This window comes from Streptopelia decaocto (assembly GCF_964273445.1).
Source record: "Streptopelia decaocto genome assembly, chromosome: 1".
Lineage (NCBI taxonomy): Eukaryota > Metazoa > Chordata > Aves > Columbiformes > Columbidae > Streptopelia > Streptopelia decaocto.
Genome location: NC_138663.1, coordinates 201,260,871 through 201,286,764, shown reverse-complemented (window position 1 = coordinate 201,286,764; position 25,894 = coordinate 201,260,871). Strand labels below are relative to the sequence as shown.

The 25,894-nt window shown below is 39.8% G+C and overlaps 1 protein-coding gene across 4 annotated transcripts in view; it reads left to right on the top strand.

Moving 5' to 3' along the window:
- FAT3 (FAT atypical cadherin 3) overlaps positions 1 to 25,894 on the top strand; it is a gene marked incomplete at its 5' end in the record, with an annotated part of 328,465 nt that overhangs the window by 239,337 nt on the left and 63,234 nt on the right. For all 4 annotated transcript variants that reach the window (XM_082063483.1, XM_082063481.1, XM_082063482.1 and 1 more), the window contains 6 exons: positions 4,465 to 4,740; positions 6,335 to 6,545; positions 9,641 to 13,714; positions 20,423 to 20,619; positions 21,640 to 21,793; positions 24,213 to 24,446. In XM_082063483.1, coding sequence (XP_081919609.1) covers positions 4,465 to 4,740; positions 6,335 to 6,545; positions 9,641 to 13,714; positions 20,423 to 20,619; positions 21,640 to 21,793; positions 24,213 to 24,446 — 5,146 coding nt within the window. The remainder of the gene's footprint in view (positions 1 to 4,464; positions 4,741 to 6,334; positions 6,546 to 9,640; positions 13,715 to 20,422; positions 20,620 to 21,639; positions 21,794 to 24,212; positions 24,447 to 25,894) is intronic.

Sequence of the window (25,894 nt, the reverse complement as noted above, 5' to 3'; positions counted from 1 at the left end):
CTTTCTGGAGCCCGCGACACGCTGGAAAAGATATGAGCTTTCAGGGATAAGCAGGCAGAGACTGCTTTGCAGCATGTTTGCTTTATGAGCGTGGAAAAAAGACTTGCAGCTAATGTTTGTCTATGAAAAGTGGCTTAGTCAGTAACCTTGCACAGTCCTCAGCAAAGAGGAATCCCTACTTAACAGCAAACAAATAGTAAACGTTTCCGTTCGTCACCTTTCGGAGATGTGTTGGGAAACTTTTAAAGCCAGTCTTTGATTTTAGACAATGAGTATTGTCACGGCTTAACACCCCAGGCACCTACACAGTAATAAAAGATATTTATACAATACATCTCATTCTTGCCATATTATCTGTTTGGAAATAAATATGAAGAAACTATTAAATTACACATACACTGTGAGTTTTCGAGTCCCTTCAGTGGGATAACACTTGATTTTGGATGGTGTAAGACATGCTACAGGCTGGCTAAAGCTTAAGAATGCTTCAAGAAGCAGAATGTTGGCCCTTTTGAAGTCACTGAGATGTTTATGAGTAGTACCAAGACTTTATGCCTAAGTCTGGGAGCCGTTAAACGAATTTGAGTAACTTTCCTCATATTAACAATCCGGTGGAATTCCCCTTGCTCAACATTACGTGTTTGTAGGATCAGGTTTTCTGTGAGCCTGCTGTTCATGTCAGTGTAACATTTGTCTGTTATTAAAGGAAAAAGTTCTCCCCTGTTTTTAAATAACATCTTACTAGAAGTCATCCTGCTGGAGCAGGAAATCTTCTGCATAGGAAGGTAGCGTTTTAAAGTGACCTAGTAAAAGGGGATTGGCCCTTTTATTAGGGCCTTTTAGGCCTGAAATTAAGCCTAAGCATGCAGCCCCGAACTTCATCCCCAGCTTTGCCAATGCACTGCTCATGTGGCTTTGGTAATTCATTTAGCTTTGCTGCCAGGTAGTTTTCCTGGGATAACAACAGTCACCTGCTCCTCCAAAGGTCTGTAAGGACTGAAGGACTAGTATCTATTTAAAATGACGCTTAAGGTCCATTTTATTTTACCTGTTCTTTTTTTCACGGAGCTCCCAAAGTTGTTAAATTTTGAAGAACACAAGAGTTCCATTTTCTCCTTTACCGTAGTCTGTGAATTTAACAGAGCTCAAATAATCAGTTTTCCTGTATATAATCTAAGTTTATTTTGTTGCAAGGAAAATCCACCCCCCTCTAGTAAAGGAGAGACTAATGTTGAAATAACGATTAACTCTTGGGGACTTTGAGGGACAGGTGACAAAAATGAGAAATAACTGCTTTAATAGGAGAAATTTTGAATCAATAATGACCTCTTTATTTATTAGCATCACTAACCCACCACCTTCCATCTCCAGTTGGAAGTGGCTGTTGAAATGCAGAATATGTAATAAGTAATGTGTATTTCAATGTGGATCACTTGACAAATCATTAAAATACTGTCATCTCTGGGGAGGAAGATACCTGCCACTTCAACAGGCACTTCAGCAGTTTTACAGTAGGTATGAAGTGAAAGAAAAAAAAATGGTTCTTTTCTGGAAACTATCATAACAATTCTAAGTGCACAGTTCCCTGTAAGTTTGATGACCACAGTGAATGAGGACCTCTCTTTTTTAATCCTCTCCCTTCTCCATGCCTCCAACTCCCCAAATGCCATCATGGTCCATATCTATCTGTTAGGGCATCAATTTATACCTTTTCCAGTGGTAAGAAATGCTGCTTTCTGAATCCACACTATATTTTCCATAGTCTCATGGCTTACCCTTGGTCTCTGACGCTGTTTCAGTCCCATGCTGTTTGGTTTACGCAGTCTGTTGAAGGCATAAATCAGGGAGCTGTGGCTTGCACAGTCACGGTTCAAGCCTTGTGGTGGATGAAGCTTTCCCAATTTCCTAATGATCCCCAAATGCATTGGATATAATGGGAACTGAAACCCAGCACTGGGCTGATCACACACCATGCAAACAAAACAGCATGGAACCAATGTGGCAGCACCTTTAAGACAAATTGGTGTGCATCTGCTCTTATTTTTTAAATAAGAGCTTGGGCTTGTAGACAGCAGTGTTAAAAACAGATTCACAGATACAAGCCTGTCCTTCACATGGTGTCTTACTTGTTCAAGGTAGACCGTGTTGTATGAGCTTCAAAAGAATGAAACACTCTTGGTATTTTCAATCAAATCCATTTGAAAAGTTTTTACTTCTCTGTTAGACTATCTAAAATGATACACGGTAAAGTATTTGGCCACTAACTTAAAGTGAAATAAATTGTACTGTTGTCTGTGTTAACAATCCAGCAGTAAAATAATCCAGCCATGTTAAAGTGGTACCTGAAAAGGACTGAGGGTATCAAAACTGCTTGAGAAGACCCCTTTAAGCATTAAACACTGGTAATCAGATTATCCCCAACTCAGATTGCATCAGTGTCTCCTCCTTATACTAACAAAAATGGTTCAGCATTGGCTCTATACCCCGTAAGAGTTGAAGCCTTTCATTTTTTCCTTGGTCTTTCTTTCATTAATTACGACTAATTTCTTCACGTATTTTTCAGATGTGGGTTTGGCTTTTTTTTTATTCTGTCGATCAGAAACACATCTTGTATAGCAACAGTAAAAACATAAAAAGCTAAGTAACTTGTCATCATTATTCCAAGCCCAGCAGTGTATATTTTGCCCCAATTTTATTGCTATCTGTCCAAGACTGAAGCATAACTTAATATACATTTCTCCCTACTTCACTCTGGTGTACTATAATCTGGTGAAAATTAAATAGCATGGAATGTGCAGTTGAAGTCCTATGCCATTTAACTTACAGAATATTTTATTTCAGCTGTCTTTTAAACAGTTCCCAGGCTAGTTCATTATGACTGCCGCTTACAATTGCTCATATTCCTTCTGGTAATGTGTTCTGCAAACCCTTCCAAATATCATGGAAATCTAAAGTTTCATTTCTCTCTGAGGCCAACATCTGTTTGTGCAATATTGCAGGAAAAATGTAACTGTTAAGAAAGTATGGATGAACAGGACTTGATCAAGTAAAGTAATAAAATATTTGCTTAAAAAAGTGTTTTTCAGAACAACAAAGAAAATATTGTGAGGGATGGGTCAAGTCTCCCAGTCTTAGGGAGGAGTCCTGTGCATGGCATTTCCCATGTCGTTCATTGGGCCATTTCTTATTTCAAAGCCTTTGAATAAAAAGATTGTTCCATTTCACACACTGTAAAATTAGGCATGTGCTTTCACAGGCGTATTCTGCAAAGGATATTTTTTGTTTCCAGTACTGAAAAAGAGGCAACCCTTTGCATTTCGTCTTTCAGTATTACGTAGTTTGTCAAGGGCTTTGCTGCCATGCTGCCCAACATAAGCCATAGCATATGAAGTCTGGAAAGCAAATTTTCTCCAGGGAGTGACTCCTCCTGTGCTGAAAACCACAAAACCTCATCGGACCCACACATGCGGAACATTGCATAGTCACGTAACTGACCAAAGACAAACCTTGGAAAATAGTGATTCTTATTACCAGGGGCAGTTTGTGACATGTAGAAATGGGTGTCATAGGCAGCAACAGCAGCATCCTGGCTGGCTTCCCTCTCTCCAGATTTCCTTGGGGGTCAATACAAAGGTGTTAAAGACAGACTTGAGGCAAACAGCACAGCAGTCAGTCACATTTTTAGCAGCAGTCCTACCGTTCATAAACTGCAACAGAAAGGAGGAAAATAGATGTTCGAGGGGCAAGTGACTTAGTTGGCAATAAAGACAAACATCACTGGGAAAGGAAGAGCAAGGATGAAACCATAGGAATAATCCTTCTCTGTCATGAATTCCCTGAGATTACCTGTCCTGGGTGGTATGTATTGATCTGGATGGGCTGGGCTTGCATCAGGTCATGTCTCCTTCTCATCATGTCATCGTTCCTAACACAGCCTAAGGTGTAAGGCAGCTTGATGTCTCCACTGCTGTCACAATTCGACATTACTAGTATGTCCCAATACAACATATGGGGAAGAAAACAGCACAGCATTTAGTCAGATCTTGGTTGTATAAAAAGCAGATTTAAGTAACATGAAAAGTGTTCTTTTATAGCCTTATTAATAGCGCAGGGAAAAGGAAATCCCATAATAGCTCCAGAAGTCTGTTGTAAGCAGAGCAGTTACAAGTGACAACAAAATATTTCCTCTTACCTTTGTACAAAGATTATCCAATTTATATAGACTAAAAATATGGACTGCTTTGTCAGGCTCTGAATAGGTCATCTGGTTAGGTACATTTTCTCTCCAGATTGACATCCTTATTATTTATTTCAATCTGGACAGTCAGCATTTGATATTAGATGTTTCTGAGTCCCACCATAGAGCAGCATAACATCATCTAAAGTAAAATTATGTTTCTCTAGGTGCCTATTCAGTAATCTAACTAGACTTCAATAACTTCATATTTTTTTTATTAACTTCAGGTTCTTATCAAAGTATTGGATAACAATGATAATGGCCCAGAATTCTCTCAGCCAAGTTACGACGTCACCATTTCAGAGGACATCCTGCCTGATACTGAAATTCTGCAAATTGAAGCTATAGACAGAGATGAAAAGCATAAGTTGAGCTACACTATTCACAGCAGCATCGATACAGTCAGCATGAGAAAATTCAGAATTGATCCCAGCACTGGGGTGCTCTATACTGCTGAGAGATTAGACCATGAAGCTCAAGATAAGCACATCCTTAATGTCATGGTAAGAATTCAGTATTAACTTGGCTGAGGACACAATCACTGCTGCTTCAGGTGCAGATGTGCCTTAGTCTTTGCATGAGCAAAAGACTCAGTACAGTAAGTAGTCATTAACTTCATCTTGCATGCCCTGCTGTGTATTTCTTTTTTTACATTTTTTATTTGGGCTTTTAGGGAAACATTGTGAATTCATTGTATAGAATATGATATGATTTTCTGTCTCAATGGAGAGCACACAGGAAATTATTTAATCTCTTGGCATCTGGTCCTCTCACTCAAGGTAATTTTCAGAGTTTCTGAGTGAAGCTGAAAGTTATTTGAGAAGTTATTCACAGGGAGATAACTGCTTTCTTTTCATAGAGAATACTACAGCCTTTCTGAATGAAAGTCTCATTTATAGTTTAGTTCTATGGATTTATTTCAGTATATAAACTGTTGATATACAAAATAGCTTTCATCTACATTTCCAAATGTTTGGGTATGCAGAAAAAAATAATTACCTTTTTTTTGCTCATTGTGCCTAAATTACAGAACATAGTTCTGTCTGTTTTCAAGTGACGATTGTATATTACAGACTGGAGGTTAATTAAAAAATAAAAAAATCTGTGTTAGCTTAAACATTGTAGTTCTCTATTTTCCTCAGCTACTTCAGACTGCTGCAGAAGAGATCTCTGAAGGAACAACTCATGATGTATTTGTTATGGGGCCATCTTTGGGTGGGGGACCCTCGGAATCAGGGAGCTGCTGTGAGGTTCAGCGAGCAGGAGCTGAGTGGGGTCTCAGCTCACAGAGAATCAAGCTGCAAGTCCTTTGGCGAACAGGCTAAGAAATAAATATAAACTGAATCACAGAGAGCCATGACTGATGGATATCATTTCCTGGTGTTAGGTTTTGGTCTCCACGTGATACAATAGGGGTTTTTTTCTTTGTTTAAGAACCAAACATTTGGGGATTGTGTTGACAGGCTTATCGGTGTAGCAGTGCTGAGATATTTTATGTGGAGTTGAGAGAGGTGCGATAAATGAGACCTCAGTTAGGAGTGCTCAGCACTTCTTGAGGTAATTCCTACTCTTCTTACCATTGGTATCATCATTTCAAAAAGATGTGCCAATATATAAAGATGAAAAAGTCTATTGGCAGCTACAAGCACTAGACATGACTGATCATAGTGGGTGAAATTGTTTGTAGCTCTTTGAAAGACGGAGCAATGGGCAAGTTGTATTTGCCTCTGTGCTGTAAAGCAGGGAATGGAGAGCAAAGGCAAGACCGTTTAGCATGTGTTTAAAAAAAGTATTTCTTGCAAACCTAAAACCAAATTTGTCATGTAGTTGCCACTTTAAAAATTCATGTCATGATTGTTAGTTGATATACATCTTTTCACAAGTAAAAAAAAATTTCTTAAAGTCTTCCTGTTTCTTTAATTTTGCTATCTACCATCTTGCACAGGGATCTATTTTAGACTGTTCCTTGGTACAAATAGATTTTTTTATTATTTTGTATTAAATAGAACTGAAAGTATTGTTAGCACTCAAATGCATAATATTTATGAAGTTTTACTAGATGGATAACAAGATGTGTATTATGCACTTATTCTATAGGTCCGAGATCAAGAATTCCCTTATAGAAGAAACCTGGCCAGAGTCATCATAAATGTGGAAGACTCCAATGATCATAGTCCGTACTTTACCAGCCCGTTATACGAAGCCTCAGTGTTTGAATCAGCAGCAGTTGGATCCGCAGTGTTGCAGGTTACAGCTTTGGACAAAGACAAAGGAGAAAACGCAGAGCTTCTCTACACTATTGAAGCAGGTTAGGACAGAGGCTGAAAATGTAGCAGCGTGATTCATGCCATACACAGAGCAGTGCTGTGATGGTGATCTGTCTTGACACACAAGTCAGCTTCTTATGTCTACCTTCTCCTGTAGAGCTTGGCAAAGGAGACACCTTGTTGGTTTTGGGTTTTGTTTGTTTTGTTGTTGTTGTTGTTGTTGCTGTTATTATTATTATTATTATTATTATTATTATTATTATTATTATTATTATTATTATTATTATTCTTTTGAAGCTATATTACACCGAGCTTGTCAGAACAGAATCTCATTCACATTCACTAAATGGTTACAGGGGTTTTACCTCTAAGTCACTGGTTCAAAACCATCACAGACGATAGTTATTGAAAGCTACAGCCAGTGACTCATTTTCGGCTTGCTGGCTTCAGTCTAGTACACAGTGGAGCCTCCATAAACAAACACCACAACAGCTGGTATGTCCGGGCATCTTTGCCAGTGTTTGGATGAGAGGAGCATGGAGATTAACTCCAGGGCTATGCTAAAAACTTCTGCCAGCAGAGCCGTAGCATTTTAATGGCACAAGGTCTCTTGAAACTAAGGGAGGGCATGGTGATATCAGATTAAAATAGCTTTTTCTGTTAAGCTCTGGATATTTACATTCACCACATAGTGTGTACCAGCAAAAGCAACCCTCTGCCGGTGCAGTAGCACGGTCATGAGAAATTTGCATTATCTCTGTTGCCCATGTGAATCAATGTAATTTTCTCCGGCTCATATGGATCTGAAGTTAAGAATTATCTCTGAGATAAACCATTAACATGTATACAAGAGGGATGCCTGGAAAAAAGAGACAAAGTACTAGAAATTTGCAACCTTTGGAATTTTTTATGTTTCATTTCTAATTTTATTTTTTTTTAGTAATATGAATCTTTCCATTGCAATAATAGCAAAACTTGAAACCTATATTGCCCTAAAAAGAAGATGAGGTTCGTGGGGCGATGTTTTTCAAGACTGTTCCCAGCCTTTTCTTGACACTTTATTACTACTACAGGCTCCAACCCACTATAGATGCCACCACAATGTAAAGCACAACCTGACACAGTAGGAGTATGGCTTCCATACAGTGGCAATAGAATCATACATGGTGCAGACAGAGAAATACGTTGATTGTAAAGGATGCTTTAGCTATTAGATGGTCCTTTTTTGTCTGCATGGTTTTCTCTTTTCTGGAGGCTCTCTTCCATTGCAGCCTGTTTCCGTTTCATCAAGAGATCTCCCTGCAGCGTCAGACTTCAAACTTCCATTTACTGAAAGCCAGACATGCTCCCAGTTTCATCATCCACTTATGTTCCCATCCCAGATACGCCAAAATTCATTCTTCTGCTGTTGTAGTATCTGTGACCCATAAAATCTGCAGTTGAGGAATCTGGTATTAGTGGTGGCGTTCAGATTGTACACAGCCCTTACATTCAGGGCAATTACATCACCTCACACGTGAAGAGAGCAATTGTTAAAGAAAGTAGCTTTTGTGTAATTTCATAAGAAATTCCTAAAGGAGAAGAACCAGCTTTGGCATTACATGAGGCAGTCAGTGGGTAAAACTTATTTGTATTACCAAGCACTGACAAAATAACTGCAGCAGTATTTGTAGTGTCTGCGAATGTGACAGATACCGTGATCTTTATGAGAAATTGTAGCTCTGGCAGAATCTCAGCTCCTCAGTGAATAGGACAGTTTTTGTTTTAGCTAATGGAGTAAACTTTACTGATCTGAAAGGATGGCTATAAATAGAAAGTCACTACCAGTATTGAACTACATACAGTAGTATGCAGAGTAGTACATAGCTTAAATTAGCCTCCAAGCTCCAGAATTTACAACAGATAGTGAATCACATCTTAAAAATAGTTCTCATCATTTAGGATTCCATGTATTTGGTATTCCAGCTACAATTTTCACATTTACTGCTCTGTGCACAGCACCTGTAACAATCACCATTAAAGGAAAATTTCTTGTTTATCACCAGTTGCCTCAGACATATTTCTCTCCAGGTCATGGATGGATGCCTGACTGTAGATTGAAAGTAGTTCTGGATTTTAAAGTGTAAATTACAATAGCAGGAACATGTTATAGTGATTGGAATCCCTGTAACTCACTCATTATTTACTGTTTGTGTTTAGAATCAAATTCAGAAAAAGAGTCTGTATGCTTATACTTGTCATATACAACACAGCATCCTGTACTTTAGGCAGACACTCAAGCAACCAGCAAAGTAGAGATTGCCAAATAAAGATGATCCCTAATTACAGGGTAAGAATACATATCAAAAGTTTTGAATCTATCTTGCCAAAGAAGAGATTGGCAAAAACACTAAAAAGAAAAAAAGACCCCAAAGGAGGTCCTTGATCCAAACTCACTGTTTTCACCTTTTATGCAGCCAGTGGTATCCCCGCTTTCATGTTGTAACAGACATTTCATGACATTTTCTGCTAAATCTCATTCATCTGGATTCGTCCTCCTCAGAGATCATCTGATAAACCTTTGTGCCACAAGATACTTGAATATCTTTTCTTTGCTATTTGTTCTGTTTTATTTTTCTAAATGCCACTTTAACCTTCTTATATTCAGTTCTTAGAGGCTTGAGCTACTGTAATCTTCTCTACGGTTGCTTAATAACCCCTTCAATTAGGAGCCTGAGTTGTTATCCATTTGTCATGTAATTGGCTTGTTAGCCTCTGATCTAGTTTCTTTGCCTTAGGTGTACATGTATTTGACTAATTCCCTTAATTTAGGGATGCTTTTTCCTACTTTGGTAGGAGTGATGTACAGGCAGCACTTGCTCAGATGTTGATACTCAGAATCAAGATACAGATAGCAGCACCTGAGTTTCTGAAGGTTTGAACACCTCTACTGTCTATTGAGGTACCTGATTTTCAGAAAGGAAGGCTTGAAGGGCTTTTAGAATTATTTTATGTTGTGGAGGTGTTTTTTTGTTTCGGTTAGGTTTTTTTGTTTCAATAACCGCCTTTAACAAATTGCAACTAATTGCTCTGGATTTTAGTTATCATTAGGTGTCTGTATTTCATTTCTAACTTGCTTCCCATATTTGTGTTTTAGGAAATACAGGAAACTCATTCAAGATTGAACCAGTTTTAGGCATCATTACATTACAGAAGGAGCCAGACTTAACCACAATGGGACAGTTTGTTTTGTCAGTCAAGGTGACTGATCAAGGTTCTCCACCGCTGTCTGCAACAGCAATTGTGCGGATATCTGTGACGATGGCAGATAACTCCCACCCAAAGTTCACTCTCAAAGAATACCAAGCGGAGGTTAATGAAAATGTGGATATTGGTACTTCTGTCATCTCTCTCTCTGCAATCAGTCAGTCCACGTTAGTTTATGAGGTCAAAGACGGGAATATGGATGGAGTCTTCACTATAAACCCGTATTCTGGAGTGATCACCAGTCAAAAGACCCTTGATTATGAAAGAGCTTCCTTCTATCAGATCGTTGTACAGGCAACGAATATGGCAGGCATGGCATCGAATGCCACTGTGAACATTCAGATTGTTGATGAAAATGATAACCCACCAGTTTTCCTCTTCTCTCAGTACTCAGGCAGCATAAGCGAAGCCGCTCCTGTAAATAGCGTAGTCCGGAGTGTGAATAACAGTCCCCTCGTGATACGTGCCACTGACGCCGACAGCAACCAGAATGCTCTGCTTGTCTACCAGATTGTTGAATCGACTGCAAAAAAGTATTTCACGGTAGATTCCAGCACAGGTGCAATCAGAACAATTGCAAATTTAGATCATGAAACAATAGCCCACTTCCACTTCCACGTGCATGTTAGAGACAGTGGGAACCCCCAGCTTACAGCAGAGAGCCCGGTTGAAGTGACCGTCGAGGTAACTGATGTCAATGACAACCCACCAGTGTTCAGCCAGGCTGTGTTTGAGACAGTCTTGCTCCTGCCCACATATGTTGGTGTTGAGGTTCTCAAAGTCAAGGCTACAGACCCTGATTCAGAAATCCCTCCTGAACTAACATACAGTCTAATTGAAGGCAATATGGACCATTTTTTAATTGATTCAACCACAGGAGTACTCACCATTAAAAACAATAGCCTCTCCAAAGACCATTATATGCTAATAGTAAGAGTATCTGATGGGAAGTTTTATAGCACTGCTATGGTGACAATAATGGTAAAAGAAGCCATGGATAGTGGGCTCCATTTCACACAAAATTTTTATTCCACTTCTATCTCAGAAAACAGCACCAATATTACAAAGATCGCTGTGGTGAATGCTGTTGGAAACCGCCTCAATGAGCCTTTGAAATACAGTATACTAAACCCAGGCAACAAATTTAAAATCAAATCCACCTCAGGAGTCATTCAGACAACTGGCATCCCCTTCGACCGAGAGGAGCAAGAGCTGTACGAGTTGGTGGTGGAAGCAAGCCGTGAACTGGATCATCTTCGTGTCGCTCGAGTGGTGGTGAGGGTTTACATTGAGGACATAAACGACAATGCCCCAGTGTTTGTAGGGCTTCCGTACTATGCTGCTGTGCAAGTTGATGCTGAGCCTGGTACCCTGATATATCGAGTGACAGCTATTGACAAAGATAAGGATGAAAATGGTGAGGTGTCCTATCTTCTGAAGGAAGACTATGGACATTTTGAAATTGATAGGGGAACTGGCAGCGTCACTTTGAAAGAAGCCTTCAATTCTGATTTATCTAATATAGAGTATTTGGTTGTCATTCTTGCAAAAGATGGCGGTAACCCCTCATTGTCTGCTTTGGTAGAGCTCCCCATTACTATTGTTAACAAAGCAATGCCTGTGTTTGACAAGCCCTTCTATACAGCTTCCGTGAATGAAGATGTAGAAATGCACACACCAATTTTAAGCATAAACGCAACCAGCCCAGAAGGCCAGGGTATCATTTATATCATTGTTGATGGAGATCCCTACAACCAGTTCAATATTGACTTTGATACTGGAGTTCTGAGTGTCATCAGCCCACTGGACTATGAAATAAATTCTCTTTTCAAGCTGATGGTGCGAGCCAGCGATGCCCTCACTGGCGCTCGAGCTGAGGTCACTGTGGACCTGATCGTTAATGATGTGAATGATAATCCTCCACTTTTTGATCAGTCATCTTATAATGCTACTTTGTCTGAAGCATCTTTGATTGGGACTCCAGTACTGCAGGTTGTTGCTCTTGATGCTGACTCTGACAATAACAAGCTTGTGCAGTATCAGATAGTCCAGGACACCTTTAACAGCACAGACTATTTCCATATAGACAGCAGCAGTGGCCTAATTCTGACAGCCCGGATGCTGGACCATGAACTCATACAGCAGTGCAGCTTGAAAGTCAGAGCAACCGATAACGGGTTCCCACCACTAAGCAGTGAGGTTCTTGTTAGTATCTCCATAACAGATATGAATGACAACCCTCCAGTTTTTAACCAGTTAATATATGAATCGTATGTCAGCGAACTGGCACCTCGAGGTCATTTTGTGACTTGCGTCCAAGCCTCTGATGCCGACAGCTCTGATTTTGACAGGCTGGAGTACAGCATCCTATCGGGAAATGATCGAACCAGTTTTATCATGGACAGCAAGAGCGGTGTTATCACCCTTTCCAACCATCGCAAACAGAGAATGGAGCCCATGTACAGCCTAAATGTCTCTGTGTCAGATGGTCTGTTCACCAGCACCGCTCAGGTGCACATACAGATCCTCGGGGCCAACCTCTACAGCCCCGTCTTTTCGCAGAGCGTTTACGTTGCAGAGGTTAGAGAAAACGCTACTCCTGGAACTAAGGTGATCCACGTGAAGGCAACAGATGGGGATTCAGGTGTATATGGGCAGATAAGCTACTCCATAATAAATGACTTTGCCAAGGACCGATTTTTGATTGATAGCAATGGACAGATTCTGACAACTGAGAGGTTAGACCGGGAGAACCCGCTGGAAAGTGATATCGGTATATTTTTGAGAGCCCTTGATGGAGGTGGCAGGACCACATTTTGCACTGTGAGAGTGATAGTAGTGGATGAGAATGACAATGCTCCCCAGTTTATGGCAGTCGAATACAGAGCAAGTGTCAAAGCAGATGTTGGGAAAGGTTACTTGGTGACCCAAGTGCAAGCAGTAGATCCAGATGCTGGAGCCAATTCCAGAATTACCTATTCTCTGTATAGTGAGGCCTCCGTTTCTGTAGCTGATCTGCTTGAAATAGATCCAGACAATGGATGGATGGTCACCAAGGGTAGCTTTAACCAGCTGAAAAACACCGTTCTGTCCTTCTTTGTCAAAGCAATTGATGGTGGCATTCCTGTAAAACATTCCCTCATTCCTGTTTACATCCATGTTTTGCCTCCAGAAACAATTTTACCTTCCTTTTCTCAACCCCAGTATTCTTTTACCATAGCAGAAGACACCCTCATAGGTAGTACCATTGACATTCTGCATCTTTTGCCTAATCAGGGTGCTTTGTATAGCACAGTTAATGGTGAGCTGACTGAAAACAACAAAGATGGAGTTTTCATCATAGAGCAAGACACAGGGCTCATTAAACTGGATAAGAGACTTGACCACGAGACTAATCCTGCTTTTCACTTCAAAGTTGCAGCAACCATTCAGTTAGACAAAGTAGACATTGTGTTGACTGTGGATGTGGAGGTTAAGGTATTGGATGTAAACGACAACAAGCCCGTGTTTGAAACAGCAAGCTATGATGCTATAATAATGGAAGGGATGCCTATAGGAACAAAACTTATGCAAGTTAAAGCAGTTGATGCAGACTCAAGTGCAAATGGGCAGGTCACCTATTCGCTTGCAGTGGAATCAGAGCTGGAGAAGATCACAGAAGCGTTCACCATTGACAGCAACAGTGGCTGGATCAGCACACTGAAGGATCTGGACCATGAGAAGGATCCTGCTTTCACCTTTGCAGTGGTGGCCTCAGATCTGGGGGAAGCTTTATCCTTGTCATCAACCACCTTGGTCTCGGTTACTGTGACAGATATAAATGATAACGCACCCGTCTTTGAACATGAGGTGTACAGAGGGTCAGTGAAGGAGAGTGACCCTCCAGGGGAAGTTGTGGCTGTTCTTAGCACCTGGGATGAAGACACGTCTGATGTCAACCGACAGGTTAGCTACCATATTACAGGTAAGAAACAACTTGCATGCTTTCTCCTAAAACCAGCTTTGCTGAAGAACTGTTCATGTGTCCACTTTTAAGTGAATGTTTAGCAGGGTTTCAGCTAAATTATCACTGTGAATCAGACAAATGCACCTCTCTTTGATTTTTATTTTTTTAATTTGGACAGAATTTGCAACAACTAGCAAAACTGAAAAGAGAGGCAGTATGTGTGCGTCTGTCTGTCCAGGTTATTCTCTCTCTAATTTACAAGACTAATGCTTCATGGTTTGCTAAATGCAATGTAGTGTGACCCATCAACCCATAATAATTGATGTGTCAGCTTGGAAATCATCATGACAACGTTTCAGCCAAGGGAAGAAAAACCTTTTATTCTTAAGGAGAAAATCCTTATATTTCCAAACATTTAAAATATTTTGAAATAGCATTTTTTCCTTTTGAGATAGGAGAGTGCATGCAGGAGCCACTTTGAAATACCACTATTTATGGGGAGGGTAGAGCAATTAAACAATTTTACATTGGAAGGAGTGCGGGGGTGCCATTTCTTATCAGCACAGATTTCTGGCCACAGAAATAGTAAACCACTTAGAAAGACTGGTTAGCTGCCATGCATTGTTGTACACAGCATAAGGAAATTTTGATTACATTACTAACATATTTTTCAGAGTGTGGTAACACTGCTCTTTCTTATTGTGCAATATTTATTATAATTTTTTTCTCCTACATTCAGACTGGTTTTTTGGTATCTTACAAGTGATGGGGTGCTGCAGTTATTTTTCTGCCTACAGCTTGCATTCTCCAATAGATTTTGTCAGGGAACAACTTTATCACTCCCCCCCAACCTTCACCATCCAAGAGCTAATATTAATTGCATAGTAATAATGGGATTGTTGGACAAATTCATATTTTTCTGGCTGGATAGGATTAGGATTACAGAAAACTGCATGTAAGCAGCAGGCTATGGGCAAAAATGACTTAACTAACTGGATAACAGCTTGTATATTTTGCTCTGGAGGGTAAGAATCCTACTCCTTCATATAGTTATCAAATTGGAAGTGGTTGTGGGATCATGTGTAGGGAAAGGTGTGATTATCCAGGTAGCCATACATTATCTGTGTTACTCATCAGAAGTAGCACCATTTTCAAAGCAGCCAGAAATGCATTCTGACTGTTTACTTGGAAGTCTGGATTCTGTTTAAAGGTTTGCAAAGACTATGTGCTTATAGTGTGATGTGTTGTAGGATATTAGAAGTAGAGGCAAAAATAATCCTGTGGCTAAAGCACGGGATTTGGAGGCTTTGGGCAAGGTGCGTGAGCTGCTATTTCCACAGTTTTCAGACAACTAAAAGCAAATAAGCAGTGCCTCGTCCTAGAGATTTTGTGGTATTTGAAGGAGTTTTGGGATCCCGGTATAGAAAGTGCTGTAGGAAATGCAAACTCTTCATGTTTGTAATAAAGATATGTTAGTGCACCGTGACCATTAGATAAAGGTACTGTTTTCTCTTTGTTTTGGAGTCTTTTGGTCATCTCCCATAATTAATTATGCTTTTAGTTACATCATAATCATACCATCAATCACAGAATCACAGAATAGTTTGGGTTGGAAGGGACCTTCAAAGCTCATCTAGTCCAACCCCTGCCATGAGCAGGGACATCTTCATCCAGATCAGGTTGCTCAGAGCCCCGTCCAACGTGATCTGGGATGTCTCCAGGGATGGGGCATCCACCACCTCTCTGGGCAACCTGGGCCAGGGTTTCAACAGCCTCATTGTAAAAAATTTCTTCCTTACCTCTAGCCCAAATCTCCCCTCCTTTAGTTTAAAACCATCACCCCTTGTCCTGTCACAACAGGCCCTCATTGCTGGCTCATGTCCAGCTTTTCATCAAATCTCTCTGCTATTAATTTACTAATAAAAGGGCTTTTAAATAATAACTGTCACATCTGACTCAAAAATTATAGATCATTCCATTCCTTAATTTCTATCACAGTTCAGAATTTCTCAGATATTTTGCTGGTATTTTCATTTCTGAAAACATTAGATATCAGAGCCCAAAACTTTGTCTTATGTCTGCTGTACAATTACTGAAGTGTATGAGCTCAGAAATTCCACTGTCTTTTAATATATCCTTTGAATTTGGGAAATGCACAAGGAGAAATCAGATTATTTTGATTAAAATGTCAAAACATATTAAAGTATCGTTTAACTAGCAAAACAGTCTGTTCACACTTTACCCGAAGTTGAGCTCAGGAACTACACTTGACTGTTTTGTGGACTCAGATTAGCCAGATGATTATTCAAATGCTGTGGCTTTCTGGGGGCATTTTGAGCCACAGAAACTTGTGCAAATACAATAAGCAAGCTCTCAGAAAAAGTGGGACACAGACAAAAAGGCTGAAGAAAACAAATCATGAGAATGACGTGTGGATCTACCAAAACCAGCTTTGTGCAAATGTACCTGTAGAAAAGTAGCACACAGAAGATAGATGGAAAATGTCATCATTTAAGAGACGAAAGCAATAAACAGTCTGGGTCAGATATGATCAGTGAAGAGCCCTTTGCACTCTTTTGAAAAGCGCAAACACTTACTGCATGCTTTTGGTTGACTTTGAAAAGTTGTAGACACATTCTGGTGGATAAATACATATTCTGGCAAGTAGTTGCCATTTTCAAATCCACCTTCATCTGCATTTTATGGTGAGGAAAATATTTTGCACTTACCCTTATTTGTAGCTTGATAGCAGCAGGAGATGTTTACAAAGGAAAACTAACATATACAAATCTTATTAGAAAATGGAAAAAAAATCAATAGGAACACAGTAGTTTTCTTCTGAAGGCTCATTTCAGGTCATGGTCTATATCATTTGAGCCAGTTTGGCTAAAATCGGGGCTCTGCTGATGTTTAGCTAGGATGTTTAGCCAGGATGTTTAGCCAGCCCAGATCCAGCCAGATACTACTGAGATTTAACAGTGGTAAACTAATAAAAGCCAGAGGAAAAAAATGTCATTCGACAAGACTTTGGTACAGTAAAGGGTTTTGTGGTCCTCGATGATGTTAATTAGGACGATGATGTTCATGTAAGGACAGACAACAGTCTTTAACGTTGGTTCAGCTGAGTACGGAGAAGATGGACAGTGTGTTTTGGAAGACAGAACTGGTATTGTACCCAGTAGGTTTTTTGCTGGGTTGATTTTATGATTGCCCAGTATGAGCAAAGTGACATTTTTTGTTTGTTTTTATTTTATATTTGAGATCTTGGAGCTCTGGAGAAGCAGATGTTTCAGTATTTGGGGAGGACTTGTGCTGCAGGCTGAAGAACAGCATCTGCAATTTTACGATAGTAAAGCTAAGAGGATTGGGTTTATCATTTTGGCAGCTCAATAAACATGCAACATCTTAAACTGGGGGTGAGGGATAAATCTATTGATTTTGTGTGATGTAAACGCCTGAAGTTCTAATTGGGAATTGAAAGTATCTAAATAAATGCATAAATATAAGAGAGAAACTAAATAAATTAGTGAATATTCAGTTCCCCCTCCCGGATTGGGACATTACGGTGAAAACTGATACTGTTGGCTTCTAGTTTTCACTTCTCTTTTAGCCGTTAGAATTCCCCCTGTGTGTGCTTTAGTAATGATGTGTGTCAGGATTTGTTTATTTTGGATCACTGTGTCTCTGCATTTCATTTGTATCTGGCTGTTTTCTTTCTCTACTTAAACTTGAGCTTGATTTGGCTTTGTACTATTTGCTGACTAGGGAGGGAGAGCATTAGTTAAACTTCAAGTAACAAAAGATAAAAGATAATGCTGCTTCTTTTAGCCTCAAAGCCTTTCTAAAAAGTTACTGGAGTGTTTTTTGTAGCTGGCACTTCACTGTTTTGACATTCAAAGTAGAACATAAGAAAACTGCCAAAAGATTTTAAAGAATGCATTAATACATGTAGTCAGGAGGCTTCAGTTTAGAAAAGCTACATTATTCAGAGCAAAAAACTAATTAATTACGGCACCCCTAGGAAACTGAATCTGCTTACATATATTAGTGAAAAAGTTAATTAATCACTGCAGAATGAGATCTGTGTCAAGACATACATATAAGTACTAGAAAATGGTTCCCTGGGCCACAATGTGGATTTTTTTGTGTTTCCTTTTGTACAGATATTTCCTTGAAGGTATTTTACTGTTTACATCTCATTATTTCTGTTACACTTTATAGTACGACTTCCACCTTTGTCTTCCATCAACAAAGCATATCGCCAGTCCTGAGAAGCAAAAACAATGAAAGGTAGCACTAATAAAGAAGGCATGCAGATAAACTGTTACACATGTTCGCTGATTATTGCACAGGCTTCTTGGTCATTTCAATTGATGCTTTTCTACTGGAGTAAAGGGGAGGAAAAGGCATCCCAAGGACCTTTTTTTTATACATACTCCTGAAATTCCTATGTATGATTTAAAAGCCATTCCATCAACAACAAAGCAGCAGTGATTTTAAAATTGCTCCAAGCTAGTGTTACTGCCAGCCATAAAAGCCACCAGCTGATTTTAATTAGATTTTACCTTTCCTCTTTTCTTAGCAATAGGATACCCATACCTTGAGTGTATAGCTTCATAGTTGGTCAGGACAGTTAATAATTTCCTTTTACAAAAGGACTAATATGCAGGAAAGCACTGATTGATATCACAAAGCTAAATAAGAATTTTGGAGACCTTTTTTTATTAATGGTTTACAACATTAAACTCACTATGACAAGATTACAGCCTTTTATAAAGGAGAGTGAAGCTTTTGTATGCAGGTTTTGAACTGAATAGAGAGAATTTAATGGCAATTAGCAGGGGTCTACCTTTGAAGTCACATTAAGACTCAAGTCAATGAGGAGGTTCTTGTTGCCTTGAATTGTATTCAGATCTGGCCTGTAGTGCACATCAATATACTGCGTAACCCTATTTAGGAGAAATATGTGTTTATATCATACCACTGATTAAACAAGGTTTAACAGAGTCCTCTGATGATTATTGCAGACTGTCATAGAAATCAGGGGGAAAATGGAGATCTACTTGGTTTTGTGATGGAAAAAGGTGATTTTCTAGCAACAGAAAGTATCTGTGTTTGATATATCAGTTTTGTGCTCTGTGTGATTAGAGGACCGTTTATAATTATAATGCCAATCTGACTAATTTTCTGGAAATCTTATTCATTACAATGTGCTTTTCTGACACAGTTACAGCTATCGCAAATGGTGATGCCTAACAAGAAAGATTTACCCAGCCTGTCTCAACTGACTTAGTTTTCATATTAAGTAGAAACCAGTCTATCTTGTCACTGGTAGCTCATGAAGAAGGCATATATTACAGACTGTGACCTCTTTTCTGGTTTTTGATGTAGAAAGGAGGTATGAAATGTGCTTTACACTTTTTTGCTTGGTTTTAAGCTCAGTTTCAAGTTCAGATCTTCTCTGCCTTGTTTTTTTTTGCTAAGAAGATCCCTGGGAACTGACAGAATTGTGACACCAGAAGCAACAACAGTGACACCTAATCGCTTGACAGCAGAGGCAGCTCAAATAAATTCAGCTTTGGATTTTTATTTTTTAAATACTTATTACTCAATCATTCAGCACAAGTACTAGATCCCATGACACATTTTAAGACCCTGAATAAGTTGTAAGCAAAAGTACACCAGCATGCTTGACATTCTTCAGCCTGTTACAAGAAAGAATAAACATTCCTTTAATACCTTTATGCCACTTTTATGCATGAGAAACGTGGAAAGTAGTTCTCAGATTGCATTTCTGCATGGGAGAGCACAGGAGAAGGCTTAATATGGTGGAGAAAGAGCTAATATTGAGTTAGCTGGAATTAAAGTTCACCCAGGGGACCAGCGTGATGCTTTTTTCCATGTCCTCACTCAGTTTCTGTAGGACGGTTTCCTGAGGACAGTGTGAACCAAATCTTTCCCTCTCCCAACCTGCTTTTGTTACCAGTCAATGTAATGATGTGGAAGAGCAACTCTGCCCGGTTCAGTGTCAGTGTTGCAGCAAGATAAAAAGCTGTTCTGCTTGGTCTCCTGCGCTCCTTTCGCCAGCTCTCACTCTCAGATACATTTGATCTAATTATACTGCTTATCTTTCAACTGCTCCTCAAATGACCTCTTGTTAGGACTATTTAATACTAATGTGTCTTCCTGTGTCGTGTAAACTTTTTTCAAAACTAGAATTTTAATGAGCAGAAGAGCAGCGCAGCTGTATGATAAAGCTTTCATTAGAGGATTCCTTAATAGAACCCACTTCCAGTCCTTGATTGCATAATCAACAGCTAATGAAATTGTCTTGGTAACAAGAGCTACGGTGTATTACATCCTCTCCCGAGACTAAGTGGAAAGACAATTGTACCAGCCTGAGAGGACTATTGATTGTTCACAGTTTGAATTTGATTGCCCTTACGGGGAACTAAACAAGAGATCATCTTCAGCTCTGCTAAATGGATTTTGTTTCCAGTGGCAGTTATTGGTTCAGGTTCACACAAGGCATTCGGGGGACAATAAACACAGGGAGTGTAATCTTGTTACAGATTTCCTGAGTCTGACTGTTTGAAAGCTCTGATCACAGTAAAACAAATGACGGCTGCTTGGTTTGGGTCCTCTGCGATGTGTCCGTGTGTTTAACCGCGATGGGAGCTCTGAAGGGATGCCCCAGCCCGTGGCGTGTTGCTTGTCTCGTTGCAGGAGGGAATCCCAAAGGCAAGTTCGCTCTGGGACTGGTGCAGAATGAGTGGAAGGTTTATGTTAAAAGGCCTCTAGATCGGGAAGAGCAAGACCTTTATTATCTGAACATCACCGCCACAGATGGCCTCTTTGTAACCCAAGCTGCTGTGGAAGTGACCGTCACCGATGTTAATGATAATAATCCAGTTTGTGAACAGGTGAGTTAGTAACACCAACAGCACTTGACTGTTTTGTTGAAAGTGATGGCTTCTCTATGGGTGTCCCTGCTATTTACAGGTTTCACAGGTGATGCTCATTTTCATCTTCAAGGTCTTAGTTAAAGAATCTGGAGTGATCTGTGAGAGGAGCAGAAGAAAACAGTCCTGTGAAACCAAGGTGGAAGGATAGTGGTCTAGTAAAGGTAGCAAAGGAGTCTTGTCCATGGTGGCCTTAGCTGTCTTTAGAAAATATGAAGCATTGTCGGGTAGCACTGGGCAGGCAATCCTCCCCTGCAGAAAAAAATGTGCTTTCCCTTCACGAACCAACGTAGAAATGCCTTCAATCTAGTTTAACTCCAGTTTTCCTGAACCTGGCAGATAAGAGACCCTCTGGAAAAGGCAGAAGAAAGCAGCTTGCTCTCTTGTTGTCAGGCATGCATTCAGTGTGGCCTGACTGCGGCTTTCACAGCACTAGCTGGATAGCTAATGTGGGGAACTGATATTACTGCAATAGAAAGGTCTGTGTGAAAGAAATGACAAAATAAAACCCAGAGTTCCTTAATGGTACTCGTGCACAGAATCCTTTATATACGTGTCTGTATGTATATACTCACATAATTCCCATCATTACATTATCACTGATAGACCACTGTCATTGCAAGCACCACCCTGGGGAATCGCAGTCTGTATCTCCCTCAAACACTGCTGGATGAGGTGATAAAAACAATTGTCCTCGTTAGCACGCTCATCAAAGTTTCCATTTCATGGATGTTCATGAGACTAACAGAAGATAAAAAATGAGAGCACATTTAACACCTAAGACGAGACCTATTAAGAGTCATAGTTGGGCATTGTTTTTGTGACACCTTAAAACATAACAGTGTTTTGAATTTCTAGGAATGTGCTAGCTGAAAGAAAATAGTTTCCTATGTAGAAAGACACACTACAGAGAGTTTAAAAAAAAAGGTTGTGTGTAAAATACTGATACGCTGTAGCTTACATTTCTGTTTTTGTCTCTAGGTTGCATACACAGCCCTGTTTCCTGAAGACATTCCATCAAACAAAGTCATTCTTAAAATCAGTGCTAAAGATGCTGACATTGGGTCCAATGGTGAAATTCGCTATTCTCTCTTTGGTGCTGGGAACAATAAATTTTTCTTAGATCCTGAAAATGGTAAGATGACAATATTTCTGAATAGCTTTCTTATTCCCTCGACACCGGTGGGTGCTAGATTCCTTAAACAGAGTTAGGTTACACTTGGTTGTCAGCCAGCTGTTGCAGTTATGGCAGGCATGGATGACCACTTCTGAACTGGTGGTGGTAGGAGGCAGAAAGAGGGACGTCTTTGTTGGCCAGGTTGATTGTTATAATCAGAGTAGTGGATACTGATCACTTTGTTTCCCTGACAGTCCTCAAGTCAGGTGACAGATGTGTCACAGAATCCTAAAATCATAAAATAGTTTGGGTTGGAAGGGACCTTCAAAGCTCATCTATGAGCTTTGAGCATGGGACATCTTCACCCAGATTAGGTTGCTCAGAGCCCCGTCCAGCCTGACCTGGGATGTCTCCAGGCATGGGGCATCTACCACCCTTCTGGGCAATTTGGGCCAGTATAAAAAATTTCATCCTTATATCTAGTCTAAATCTCCCCTCTTTTAGTTTAAAACCATTACCCGTTGTCCTATTGCAACAGGCCCTGCAAAAATGTTTGTCCGCATCTTTCTGATATACATATAGATAGATAGATAGATAGATACATATATATAGATATATACTTTCTTTTAAGTACTGAAAGGCCACAATAAGGTATCCCTAGAGCTTTCTCTTCTCCAAGCTGAACAACAGGTCCTTCTTGGCAGGGCTGCTCTCAATCCCTTCATCCCCCAGCCTGTATTGATACCAGGGGTTGCCCTGGCCCAGGTGCAGGACCTTGCACGTGGCCTTGTTGAACCTCATGAGGTTCACGGGAGCCCACTTCTAGAGCTTGTCCGGGTCCCTCTGGATGGCATCCCGTCCTTCAGGTGTGTAAACTGCACCACTCAGGCTGGTGTTGTCGACAAACTTACTGAAGGTTCACTTGATCCCACTGTCTATGTGACTGATTATATTAAACAGTAATGGTTGCAATATGGACCCCTGAGGGACACCACTCATCACTGGTTCCATCCAGACTTTGAGCCATTGACCACTACTCTCTGGTTGTGACCATCCAGCCAGTTCCTCATACACCGAACAGTCCACCCATCAAATCAACATTTCTGCAATTTAGAGAGAAGGAAGTTGTGTGGGACTGTGTCAGAGGCCTTGCAGAATTCCAGACAGATGATATCTATATCTCTTCCCTTGTGCACTGATGTAGACACTCCATCATAGAAGGCCACTGTGTTGGTCAGGCAGGACTTGCACTTGGTGAAGTTGACTGTCTCAAATCACCTCCCTGTCCTTCCTGTGCCTGTCCTGGAGAGAGGAAGATGCCAACATGGTCATCCTTCACCTTCAGACTTCACTTCTTCTACCTTACTCTAGATATATCAGTATTTAGACCCTGTAAAAATGCATTCCTTTTACACACAGATTTTGGGAGAGAAAGAATATCAGTAATTAATTTGTGGGCACTGTGAAATGCTACAAAGGTCTTGTATGTTTGGCAGCTGGTCTGGAAAAATATATTGATCTCTGCTAAGATCTAGATTTTATGTTTATTGAAAGTAAAGCTAAATAAAATAATTTTCCCAATAGTAAAAATCCCACCCCTATGTTATTCTTAGGAGTTTGTTTTCCCTAACAATAGACTAGAAAGTCCTTCCCTGTGCAATGCCTCCTCCAGTTGACTGGCAGGAGACAGTGCCCGCTATTGCCGTAGCATTACTGATGAAATAAGAGGCATTTGGAGGTCGATGCAGTGTGTGGAAGGGGAAATATTGCCCTCTTCAGTAATAATTTTTGTATTTAACTGCAAATTATACCCTTTACAAAATTATCCCAAAACTTATCTTCTGACTAGTAGTGGCTGTTTGTGTCAATGTTAGGCAGTTGTTCATCTGTGCATTGGAAGATGGATCATGGGTGAAGCTCTCACAGTTTGAATAAGCTGTTTTTTGTTGCTGTAAATATTATTGTGATACCCATCTCTGTATGAAAATATGAAGTTTGTTTCAAACTAGATGTCAGAGGTATCTACATGAATTCAGAGCTGCTTGGAGATTGCTTTGTGGGAAGAGAGGGATGTTGATGCTATTTTTGAATGGTAGCATTATGGCTACTATCATTATTGGTAAATCTTGAAAGCAACAGAAAAGCAGACTTGGAAAAACAAGGTGGTGTTCATAAGGGTGAAGTTGTGGGCTGATGAAGGCCACTGTGAGTGGCTTGCCCTCCCCACCCTCATGGTGGCAGCTCACTTTATTGGATAAAGATGAGTGAGAAGTGACACTGCTGTGATTTTTAATCCATTCATTGGAACAAGCACGGCTGAAATTTTTGTTTTTTCTCCTTCTTATTTCTGTGAAATACGTGGTTTTGAGATAGACTGTCTAGAATTACTGATGTTGCTACGGCGGTAATGATAGCTGATACTTTTGATCAATTTCAGGTGAGCTGAAATCCTTGGCCCCTCTCGACCGAGAGAAAATCCCTGTGTACAACTTGGTTGCCCGAGCCACAGATGGTGGTGGCAGGTTTTGCCAGTCAGAAATCCATCTTATCTTAGAAGATGTTAATGATAATCCACCAGTGTTCTCATCTGATCACTACACCGCGTGTGTCTATGAGAATACAGCCACTAAAGCTTTGTTAACAAGAGTACAAGCCACAGATCCTGATGTTGGTGAGTAATGCTGCAAACAATAATTAATGTTCAGGGAAACTCTGTGCATTGGTGGAATTGCAATACCATTTAATTTTTCTGTTGCTCCCTTTCCTCATTCTTTCCTCCTTTTGCTTCTGCGCCCTCCCCATTTTTCTCTCTTATGTTTCTCTACACCAAAATGCCTGTGGCTGAACTTGACATAATGGTGTTACAAACAGAAAAGCATCGCAGGAGCCACAAAACCATGTAATCTTCTATTGTCTTGATCAGCAATAGCTATGTTTAGGGGTAAATGATAGTTTTGGGGGTAAATTCCAACTTTCTTTCTCCAGTGGTCTCACCTCTTTTCTTGAGCCATGATTTGGAATACTCATACCTCTGTTTATGCAAATATTAATAATATAGTTACATGCCATAGAGACCTATACCTGTTTGATCACAGCTTTTCTAGAATTTTACACTGCTACAGCTCCCATTTGTTCCAGCTGGTTACCTTAGCGTAAAACTATTGTTGTACACTGAATGTACATTATAATTGTTCTGGTTATTTAACTGTGCATTCTTTTAAAGTGTAATAGTTTATTAGACGAGGATCATAGCCTTGAAATCTGGGCCCAGTTATAAATATTTAAAGGGGTTTTTTTTACATAACACAATGGTAAAACCTACCAAATATCAGATTCTTTCTAGCTCATTCATTTCAGTTGGAATGAATAAGTCTCATAATTTATTCTTTCTTCCTGTGGTTTTGGAGATGTTTTCAAAAACCATGGCCTGAGTAGCTTCACATACAAAGCATACCTTTCATTGAATGAAAAAATATTTCATCTTCTGAAGTACAGTGCATACTGGTAGTCTCAGTTGTTACTAAGGCTGATAATGTAAATATACAGGAATCAGTAAAGAAGCAGCAAGCATTCATTAATGTATATCTGAAGAGCCACATTATATGCCTTGGTTGTAAAAAAATCACAATTAAAATTATGATACTGTCCTGCAGTGAAAAGCCAATTACTGGTAGTGAACTACTGAAAATTCTGAAGATGCAGTGTTGTTGTTTTTCACTGTTGTCTTAATTACCACTTTTCTCATAGGGGAGATGACATTCAAGGATAGAGAGGAGACAGAGTTAGAATAAAAAGTTGTCAATAAAAGTTCTTGCTAGCACCTTTACAGAATAAGATGGTTAGCAATGAAAAACAACAACAAAGTAAAAAGAAAATAAAAATGACAACCCATGAGCTAATTGCTACCTCTTCCTTCTGAAACTAGATAAATCAAAGGGAGGGTGCATGAGAAGGGGCTATGTACTTCCTTAATGATTAATCCTGAAAATCAAACAAGACATTGTATCATATGAAAGTGACTCTGGTCTCTAAAGCTGGATTTTATATTAATTACTGTTCTATTAGACCATACTAAAATCACCAATTCCCTATTTCTGCATAATGAATGAGTTCAGGTAA